Raw genomic sequence first — 12,005 nt, forward strand, 5'->3', positions numbered from 1 at the left:
AAAAATCAATCTACATAGTGTGTTCTAAATACATTCTTATTAGGCTACGAAACGCATAAAGCAGCAAAATTTATGAAAAGTAGATAAAAGAAATAAGAAACAACTAGTAAGTTTCCCTAAAATTTTCCTCCTTCATTGATTTTAGCAAATCTTTATTATAAGTACGCACTGGATTTACAACCCAGCGAAAGCAAACATTTCATTATTTACTTTATGGCTCAACGTTTAAAAAGTTTATAATGTTAACTTTATGACGGACGATATGGTAAAATGTTCGTCGTTGCGGGTAGGAGCTTTTGATTTGTGCCCATATTAATTCTATGGAATTAAAATGACAGTGGTAAGGAACTCACTCATTTTCCTTACTTCTCACGTGTAATGTCCGGATTTGTATGTAATTACATATTTTTCCCTTCATATGTAGGTTCGTCAAATCCTTAAATCTTTGTGATTCATACCTGTAGGGTGCTTCAACTCATGCTTCATATTACATATTTTACATATTTTGACCAATATTACATATTTCTATGTTTCTACATATCTTTTTATACATAAAACTGTCTTAAAATTTTGCGTTTACTGAAATTTTAATTTAAAATTAAAAAAAAATAATAAACTCTCCAACTGTGCAAGGCTTGCATCTAGATTCAATTTTGTCATATCTATCTTTTAGTTTCTTTACCAAAAGAGAAATATATCTCTCTCTTTATTATTTGTCAAACCATGTTTCGCAGAATTTTCGCCGATAACAAAAGAAATATAAGAAAAAACAAGTAAAAATCCCCCCTCCGGGTTACATTAGCAGCGCCCTTTATTCTCAACTCTGGAGGAAGACAAATCATGTGCCTGACAGGCGACTGGCCAGGAAATTCCTAAAATGAAGTCTATTTGATTGTTATCGGAGGTCGGACGGGAAAAGAGATGAAAGCAATTCCTGAAATTCAAGTTAAAACTGTATGCTAGGATGCTTCCAGGAATTTACTGCAAGAGTTCGTTCCAAGAAGCTGGCAACAGTGGTAATATCATAGCAGGTAACCTAAGCTCTCAAAGAACTTCGCTTGTTCAACTGAATGACAGGAGGACAGTACTCTAGTATTGCAGTTGCAAAACGAACGTGTTCTGTATTGACCGTCGAAGTTAGAAATGGCTCCGGTTGCCTCAACTTTATCCGCGAAATTGCGGTTGTGGGTAACTATCGATGATGTGTTTACTACGGACGGTAAAGTGGTGTTGTGCCAAGTGTGTGATAATAAAATTGGATGTTCAATGAAATCTCAGTTAGAACAACATGTACGAAGTGCACTCCATGCAAGAAATAAAAATTTGAGAACTGCAAAAAAACAAATGCTCTTGACACAAATGTATCAAGATACTTCAATGAGTGAGTTTTGCAAAGATTTGTGCCAATCAATGATAGCAGCAAACATTCCTTGGAACAAAGTTCAAGTGCCAAAATACCGTGCATGGTCTTAAAGTGTTGTGGCCAGGAGGAGTTCAGGAAGAAAAAGTTCTTTTTTTCTATACAGACAGTGCAGCGTACGTGTTAAAAGCGGCTAGAGCACTTACAGTTTTTTTACCCTCACTTAATTCATTCCACCTGTATGGCCCATGCTCTTCAGCGTGTTGCTGAAGAGGTGAGAGACAACTTTTGCGAAGTAAATGAACTAGTTTCTTCCACGAAAAAAATGTTTGTTAAGGCGCCACGACGTGTTCAAGTTTACAGAGATCAACTGCCAGACGTGCCACTTCCTCCCGAGCCTGTGCTAACGCGATGGGACACTTGGATACAGGCAGTACATTTCTACAATGAACATTTTCGAAAAATTAAGCCCGTTGTTCATTCATTTCCATCGGAGTCTGCTGTGTCAGTTGGCATTGCTCAGAAACTGTTTAATGACTCAAAAGTAGCGTGTGATATCGCATACATAGACAGCAATTTTGGTTGGCTACCTACAAGCATTAAAAAGCTAGAGACTGTTGGGGGCCTCTTCCGGAATCCATGGAAATCATAGAGGATGCAAAGAGGCTGTTGCAAAGTGTGTGTGGAGATGTAGAAGAAAAAGTTCGAAAGAAAATATATGCAGTGCTGGAAAGAAACCCGGGTTACGACAGCCTATTAGCAGCGTGTGAGATTCTCAGTGGTGAAACAAGAACCCCTCCTGAAGATATTTCCCCCAACTACATCCCCCTGTTGAAATACGCTCCTGTTACCTCATGTGATGTGGAGAGATCATTCTCTGCATACAAGAATATTTTATCCGATCGCTGACAAAATTTTACTTCTGATCATTTGGAAATGTACCTTGTAACCCATTGTGCAATAATACACAGTTGAGCTGCAGGTACATCTTTTGTAAAAACTTTATTTCAAATTAAAAATGTTCATTAGTGGAAATATTCTTCAATCTTAGTTCAGCTGGTATTGTTTAAAATAAATAGGACTGCTTTTTCCTGCATGAAATAAATATATATAAAACAATACATTTCGCCTTAAGTTGCTTTTAGTATTTAAATTTGTATATTGCATATAATTCAAGATTGGGCCGTGGTAACGGATGCGCATTTAGTGTAAAAGGTTCTAGATTTGAAACGGGATCACACCACACCACATGAGATTTCTGACGTGCAAATGCCGTATGCATTGCTTTTCTCGGGGCTTTCCTGTTTCTCTCTAGCCGATTCACATATTCCTTCATTCGCGTCAGATTTTTATTACCCTGCAATCAGTCACGTCAGTGACGTATGACTGTCTCAGATGTACAAGCATTTCACTTCATTGGGGGACTTGCATTAAGCAGGATAAAGTGTAGTAGATTTTCCTTTTTATTTTCATAATTCGTTTAAATATTGCATACTCATAAGCGTGTTAATATTATGTTTTCATAAATATGTAACATATGTAATATTAAGTATTCTTATATAATATTACATGTTTCTTACATTTTTAAGCGATTTTTGTTACATATTTATGTACATATTTAGGGGGTTGATATTACATAAAAATCCGGACACTACTCATGAGGTATTGCATGCTCATTTTCAGTAGCGATCTTGTCTATGACGTAGGTAGAGAAGTGAAGCTTGATTTTTTGAAGCAGTTCCATGAATTCTGCTTTTTGAAGGCCCTCTCGAACTGTTGACATTCTGCCGAATTAAACACTGGAGGATATCACTTTTTTATGACCATTGTTGCAGTCTTGTTATAATCACTGAATGGCATTTACCATTGTCCATTATAATAATGGATGGTGTATGTAGGTTGGGAAGAAGAGATTCCTGAAACAATTTAGGAAATGTGGCTTGATTCATCTCTTTATGATAGTTTCCTGTTTCTTGTGGAGGTGATCAGAAGACAACAATTTGGCAGGAATCCAGAAGGCGCACCAGCATCAAGAAGTATAATCCTTTCTTTTACCTAATGGCAATACCATTGTGTCCTCAAGCCTACCAGTCCACCCTTTAACAGTGTGATTGACGTTCACCCACGTTTCATCAAGCCACACTATTTGATCAGATTTATGCTTGAGTATTTCTCACAGAAATCTAAATCGCCGTGCAGAAATCTCTGGCTTTTAAATAAGAATTTTTGGTACATTTACTTCTCCTGCATTAAAATCTCAAATTTTTAACGATTATTCTAAGCGAACTTTTGTTGCCCTGCAAAAGTTCAGCTTCTTTAAGTGGCATGTAGAATTTAGATAGTATGGGATATTCCTTTCTATATATAGTTAAAAGTTACATACCTTTCAGGATACCGGTATTATTATTATTATCATCATCATCAATAATAATAATAACGTCCAGTAGCGTATCACTGCAGTCTTGTAACTACAAACTCTTACGTACATATAGGCTACAAGGGTCGTTCAAGGTTGACCGGAACTTTTATTTCTTCAGAGGGAACAGATAGCACAAGAAGCACCAAACTATGTCAGCTTTTCAAAGTATTCTCCGTGCGCGTCGAGGCACCGTTGCCATCGTTGTGACAGCTCCCTAATTCCTTTGGCGTAGAAAGAACTTGGTTGTTGTTGTAGCCACTGGAGGACATAGTTCCGCAGTGCTTCATCTGTCGTGAATTTCTTCCCTCTCAAATTGTCTTTAAGGGGTGAAAAACAAATGGTAATCACTGGGGGCCAAATCTGGACTGTAGGCGGGATGGGGCAGAACGTCCCAACGCATTTCGGTCAGAGTTGTTGTTGTCACATTGGCCTGTGAGGGCGGGCATTGTCATGAAGAAGAATGACATTACCAAACAAAATCCCAGGTCTTTTCTTGCGAATGAACTTTCGTGCAGCACCACTCAATACTGGGCATTAATTGTGCTCCTTTTGTCCAGAAAATCCTCATTGATAACACCCTTCATGTCCCAGAAGACACTTTCCATTATCTTTCCAGCGGACGGCTGCGTTTTGCTTTTCTTGGGCGGCGGGGAACCTTTATGCCGCTACTCTATGCTGCTTCTTTTGGTCTCTGGGGTTGAATTGTGCAACCATGTTTCATCACACGTGATGATGGATTGCAACAATTCATCACCTTCGGCTCGAAACCGATTCAGAAGCTGTTCACAGACCGTCATGCGTAACCACTTCTGATCAAATGTCAGCTGGTGGGGAACCCACCTTGCACAGATTTTGCGGAAGCGTAAGTAGTCGTGAATGATTGTCTCAACACTCCCGACACTGATATTCACCTCGGAAGCAATATTCCGCATTGTTACTCGCCGGTTCTCAAGAATTATTTGCTTAACATGCGATATTCACTGGTGTGACTGCAGTCGGGCGAATATGTCCATGCGCTTCATTTGTCACCAGCTCCCGTCCTTCACGAAACTGTTCACACCATTCGTACACTCTTGTCCATGACGTCGTTTGTTCACCATACTGTGCTTGCAATCCTCTGAAAATCTCAACTGGTTTAACTTTCTCCTTCACAAGAAATTTGATTACACACCGCTGCTCCACAGACACACTGATTGCCGCCATGTTCACTGCAACTGCTGCGCATGCGCCAAATACGTCATGCCAGGAGCTAGTTACTCGAGAAGGAATACATTATGTCACCCGCAAGTTTCATCATGATCCACCTATTCATCGATGATTTACATACGAAAATCCCCATCAACCTTGAACAACACTTGTATATAAAGATGCTTTAAAAATGTCTGATTCTTACATATTATTTTATAATACAACATACGTAATCAGGGGCGTAAATAAGGGTCTCGCAGACCCCCCATTGCGGGGGGGCGAATCCATCATGGGGCCCCAAATCGTGATGTAGGACGTAAAGAAGGGGCCCCATTCCACGTTGTCTGCGGGGTGGCCCTTAGTTACGCCACTGTACGTAATGATAATCAATATTTTTTTAGTTATTTGTTTCTTGCTTTTTTTTCTCTTTTTGTAAACGGGCGAATGTAAGCTGCTATTGTTTGTTTCTCAAAGACACCAAGAGTTCCACAAATGCTGAATTTAAATAACAACACACATACATTAAATTGCTCATATAATGTTCTTGAGAATATTAATCATGCCACCAGAATGTTCTACAAACCTCTAATAATGAATAAACTTTGCGAAAAAAAAATCTAGGAGATGTTTTCACTTGATCCTCTTTCTAAAAATGAATAAAAACAATTAATTGGATACATTAAAATATGAATGAGCAAAGGCTTCTCTGCGGAGAAAATACAGAGAAGAATTTTTGTACTGGCTTTCAGTTTAGTTGAACTTCAGCGACAGGCAAATTTGTTGGGATTATTTCATTGTGGGAAGTCAGTCTTTTCAGAAATAAGTCTGGTTGGTTTAGAGCATTTATGGTTTATATCAACGTGGGAAAAACGAATGAAAAAAGGAGGCGCGAGGACGTGCTAGCGAACGAGAGCACGGGCCCAAATATTTCTAGTCCCTGAATACAATTAACTGACTTCAAGAAGAAACAAAGATTCTCTAAGAAAAAAAAAAAGAAAAACAATAAAAAAATCTGATTTTCAATAAAACTATATATTTACTATTTGGTAGTTTCGAAATTTCTCGTCAACCCATTTTTTTAAGACAGAAGAAGAAATATTCCGTTCTCGTTGAGATGCCGGTACGCCATACCGTTGCGTACAGCCAGAAATAAAACAACCTACGCAGAAAAATGACAAACATATATAAGAAAACGATAACAAAAATCACTTCCTGAACGGATGGATTCCTTCTACGTCAATCGACATTTTGCTTCTGAACACGTGGCACAAGGCAGCAACATTAGAATGTTGTTCTCCTTTTCTAAAGACACCCTCCTTTGCAACTATTACACTGATATTTACGATTGGCCATTCTCTGTCTAACTTTAATGACCCCCGTTACGTACATTCCTTTCACACGTTTTTTTGAAGTGTCAATTTGTTTCTTAACTTGGTCCGAGTTTAACCCTTTTCTTGACAATGTATCCTTTGGGATACATAATTTTTTTGAACATTTTCCGTTCTTTGACTACCTATTTTGGCAATGTATCCTACAGGATACATTACATCACAGCCTTGTCTAAATAAAATATGTAACTAAAATGTGCAATTATCTATTATTTTATAATGACACGGAAGTCGCACCCAGTATTTTTTCTGAGCAACACAAGTCTCCTTGCCAAGAAAAGGGTTAATTACCTATAAATGTATATGAGCAATGTCTCACTATAACCCACTCTCCTATAATCCACTCTATACATCATAATTTTGAAAAGATTTCTTCACAAAAGTTATGAAATAAAAACGAAAGGTTAACATCAGAACGAATTAATAATAGCAGTAAATAATATTAACAGTAGAGGTACCAGGCAAAATTATTAAAAATACATAAATGATACAAGAATCTTACTAAGAAAAATAAAGTTATTGTTAAAAATTGACATATTTAAGCACACTATAGTTAAATATATAGTTAAATGGTAAGCACACAATATATTGGGCCATTGAATAGCTAAAATCTTCAAGAAAAAAATATAGTAGAATATTTCACAGGCTTTTGTAAATATAATGAACAGCATTAAGAATATAATGAATAATATAAGGTGCAATGATTCTGAGTCTTAATGTGCATATAAGCAGGCACGTAGCCAAGGTCCGGACCGGACCTTTCCCCCCTTCGAGACCAGAAATGAAAAGTTAAGAAAGGATAAAACGAAATGAAATGAGAAAAAGAAGAATCAGCGTTAAAAATTAAAAAAAAAAAATACAGAAAGCTTTTGGTTACTCTTTCTTACCAGGAGATTTATATTACTTGCAATACATAGTGGCGAGGTGAGTGGGATATCCTGGAAGAGTCAGGGAATTTGAAACTTCCGGAAGTTACGCAATTCTGAGAATTTCTGCTACTAGTCAGGGAGATTTCAAACTTCTGAAAGCATAATGCCGGTTGTGTAACAGCATGGACATTTTTTATCATAATTTTTCGTCATCGCATCCTTGCAGTATCAAACATGTTATTTCAAAAGCAATTTTCTACTACTCCTTTAAGCTGTCATTTGGAACAGACAGTAATTGAAGGAATAATAAAAACAAAAATTTATGTGAAAAGAAAGTTCTTTAACATTTGATTCAACAGAGAAAGGAACGCAGATATTGTAAAATATTTTACAAGAAACTATTGAGTTTGTACACTCATGTCCAAAATTATTGTCGCATGTCTATAAATATGTTGTTGTACTGTAGGAGTATAATTTGATTACGAATTCGCCCGGTATTTCTTACAATGTTAGTATGTGTATAATCGACAAAGACATGTAAGTGGCAAATTTTGTCAAAAGAGCAGTAAATAGGAACAATAAAACAAAAGTAAAACTTTCTTGTCCATTTAGCAACATTTCGCTTTACTCACTCTAATTTTTGTATTTATAATTCTTTTCCTATGAAATTTATCACAAATAGGGTGTATACATTTCCCGATTATACAGATGGTATCAGTATTAAAAGTACCCTGCAAAATCATTATCAAATTATATTCTTACAAGAAGACAGTCATAGATATGCGACAATCATTTTGGACATGAGTGTACTTTTTATAATAGTGAATATGTACTTTTTATAATAGTTGAGGTCGTAATGAAAGTAAAATTGTTATATTTGAATAAACAGAGGAAGAACGTAGTCTATATATTGTAAAATCACTTACAATGCGTTTTTTTTTTATTATTTTACTCGAAATTTCTTCGTAGTTTGTTATTAAAATACTTACCAACATATCCTCATTTTATTGTCCTAACAAACCAATATGTGTTGATAGTAAAGTAGTTTAGATTGATTGGGCCTTCAGTGTTTCATGTCACGTCCCCCTCCCCCCGTTACGAAATCCTGGCTAAACGAACCAGTATATGTTCCAGTAAAATAGTTTAGAATGATCGAGCCCCTGTGATAACCACAGTATTTCATGTCACGGATCCCCCCCCCCCTTCACGAAATCCTGACTACGTGCCTGAAAGTATAATATTGTTGAATCAATAATGTAGTTAAGAGTAGTGATTAAACTTCTCTAAAAAGAATGCATGGACCTTAGTTTGATCTAACACAACTGGGAATCGTAGTACCTTTAGATTTAGGCTATATTTTTAAAAAATCAATAAAATTTAATATTATCGTTTAATAGCCATTTACACGTAAAATATTAGAAAATTTAATTGTTTAAATGCCTGAATATTCAGCAATACTATACTACACACATTATGTTCTACAGAACAAAGTTACCACTAGAGAGGATCAAATATGCTGAAAAATAGGCCTATAAAGACAAAGTAACAGACGTTACGAAAGATAATATATATATATATATATAGATAGATAGATAGATAGATAGATAGATAGATAGATATAGATAGATAGATAGATAGATATAGATAGATAGATAGATAGATAGATAGATAGATAGATAGATAGATAGATAGATAGATAGATAGATAGATAGATAGATAGATAGATAGATAGATAGATAGATAGATAGATAGATAGATAGATAGATAGATATAGATATATTTTTTTCCAAGTTAATTATAAATAATGTTAGCTTCCTTTGCTAAAAGTAGTTTTAAAAACTATACACTGAGATTATTTTTCTTTCCCAAAGCTCCAAAAATTACTACTATTATTTGAGAGTATTCTAACTATCCAATGAAGTAGATACTTACATAATTTTCGTAGGATGGTATTTGAACTTTATATAAATGCATAATTGGTTGCATATATCATATTTTGTATTTGTGCTATTTCATTTTATACTGATTAATTACCATTTCTTAAATGTATTTAATTATTTATTTATTTATTGGTATGCTGCAGTGGCGTATGTAAAGGGGTTTCGAGTTTTAACTTTCCTTCAACAAGATGTGAAAACATGACATTTTTCATGTGAAGATATGCATACATAACTTGCACATGTCTCATAAAATATGAACTTAAGAGCTTAAAGGTTAATTGATGGAATTCTGTGTACGCCATTGATATATTGTAAAGTGTACTGGACTATTTTATGTACAGAATATAGTTTAGAAAATAATTTACAGAATCAATAAAGTTATATAAATATGAACTACACTGAGAAAAATGTAGGTGGCGTACTTAAAAAGGTAGGTTACATGCGTAATTCCTGTAGTTTTTGGACTTAACGTACAGCAGACGTATAACTGAAAACGCATGTTTTATAATACTTTCCGCATAAGAGTTCCATCTATACATACTTTCCGTATGAAATAATATAGGCAGACAGGATCTCACATACAAATGGACGTATATAACATATAGCTGAGGAATGTAACATAAGTATCTGCATGTGATATACGGAAGACTGTTAGATGTCGGACATCCTGCAACGGCATGATGTAACATCTAAGGGCATTGTGTATGTACCATATACATAACGTATGCTCCATACTGACTTCAGTAGTAAGCAAGAGGATTCCATATATTTGTACAATATACCGCTGTCCGGAGAACGGATTTTTCTCAGTGTATGCTCTGTATTTGCGGTCTACATGTATTGTTAATTAATGCAGAATATTTTCACTATTTACAGGAATGGAGTAGAATCAGTATAGTTCGAAATTAGATAAGAATATATATATATATATATATATATATATAACGAATTACAGTCAATTTTCTTATTGAGATTTTTTTTTCTATTACAGAAGACTTACGTATTCCTAGAGATTGGCATTAATTATGAACCAATTGGAAAAATACTTCTTGAGGTAAGCGTACGAGTCATACTAACTATCGTTTTCTTTACTTTTTGAAAAAATAATGCATAAAAACAACAGAAACTAATCAGAACCAATGAAAAATTTATATATTCTAGTGGCAGATTACACGAATAAAATTATGTTTATTCTTGTAAGCTTGTGACAATTTAGTAATGCTAAGTGCAAAAATTTATTCATTTAAATTGCGTTAGTGCATCATCCTTCGTACATTATGAATTACTAGTTGAAATATTCGTTTCTCGCACAGGGTGAATATGTTTACAGAAAATATTTGAATCCGCTTTTCTCTTATGATACCCATTTCCATAAAAGAGTAATGATAAAAATCCCATAAGATACTCTGTTTTTGACAAAGTTTGAACCTTCCATCCCCTTATGATACGCCATGTGATGAAAACAACATGATAAAAGACACCGTTGGAAATTTAGACGAAAAATTCAAACGGATAAAATTTAAAAATTGAAGTAAAGGTAAATTAATTGATTAAACTTAAAATTAACATCACAAAACAGTAAGGCTTAAAATTAAAATCCATAGATTAAATTTATTCAATTAAACTTCAAAATTCATAGATTAAAGTTAAACTTAGAAGTGGCAATTTTCACTATTATGCAATGAAAATTATTTGGAATTGTGAAAGTCAATGTAAAACTCAAGTAATACAATTAAGAGCATAATAACGTTGATCAATTATTAGACTTCCAAACTATGCTATGCATAATTGTCTTGTAGAACAGCTATGGCCATCCGTCCTTCCAGCTATGTTCACCACGTTGAGATCATTTTGGGAAAGAGGCTTGCAGTAATCCATTTCTGTAGTGGAATCGGCGATTAAGCTTTTTTTGAAATAAACCACAAAGAAAGATCTTGCAGAATAACAATTTTGGTTTTCGAGAAAATAACACTTAAATGATAACGTTATGATTTTTTAATTTATTACTAGCTGAACCTGCGCTGTCTACTCAGCGCATCGTTCTATTATGACCATGAATCTCCTTCCCACTATGCATGTCTCCTTACTTACACAAGTAAGGGATAGGAGACTCACAAAGGAGGTGAACTGCTGTGTATAGATGTTGGGGTGAGTTTGTAGCAAATTTGAAGAAGTAACACGATACCAAGTGCAAATATTTTTTTCTAATAAATCCATACCCCTCCGATACGCCTCATTTCGTTTCTTGAAGCCTTTGAAGTTGCCAGTATGCAATAGGTTTTGCCATTCAGTTTTAAGAGCTTGGGTTTTTGGGGTATTTTTTAGACTTTCAGTCAAGCTGCTACTGCATCGTCACTATTTACTCTAGAATCATGGTTCATACTTCATTCTCTTCAGAATAGAGCAGGCTTCCAAATAGTGCCACTTACATTCCCATACCATATACCAGGGGAAGGAAAAATTGAGGGGAAAGGGGAAATTTCCAGGATTTTTTGTCACATTTTGGGCACCTCTGGAACGGCCCTGTGTGAACGTAGAGATTTGAAAAAATCTGATGAATACTACCCGGTGGACTGAATACGTGTACCAAGCTTCTATCTTGAATAGTAAGGGCGGAAAAATATTTATCAATAATCCCCACAATGCCCCAGATTACCGCAAAAGACCCTGATCTCAGGTAAAAAATTTCCTGAGACATCCATATTCATTCTAGAATCACGGTTCGTCCATCACTCTCTTCAGAATAGAACTGTCTTTCAAACGGTACCATCCACATGTCTCCATCGTGTATCTGAGGCGGGAAAATTGCGAAGAAATCGATTTTTTGGTTAAAATATCCCT

At 35.3% G+C, this 12,005-nt stretch overlaps 1 protein-coding gene across 1 annotated transcript in view; it reads left to right on the forward strand.

Moving 5' to 3' along the window:
- LOC145662120 (uncharacterized) overlaps positions 1 to 12,005 on the forward strand; it is a 59,429-nt gene that overhangs the window by 18,773 nt on the left and 28,651 nt on the right. Inside the window, exon 4 of the mRNA XM_081727455.1 lies at positions 10,156 to 10,218. Within this exon, the coding sequence (XP_081583581.1) occupies positions 10,156 to 10,218 (63 nt within the window). The remainder of the gene's footprint in view (positions 1 to 10,155; positions 10,219 to 12,005) is intronic.

The sequence above is a fragment of the Thermobia domestica genome, chromosome 10 (genome assembly GCF_964235325.1).
Source record: "Thermobia domestica chromosome 10, izTheDome1.hap1.1, whole genome shotgun sequence".
Lineage (NCBI taxonomy): Eukaryota > Metazoa > Arthropoda > Insecta > Zygentoma > Lepismatidae > Thermobia > Thermobia domestica.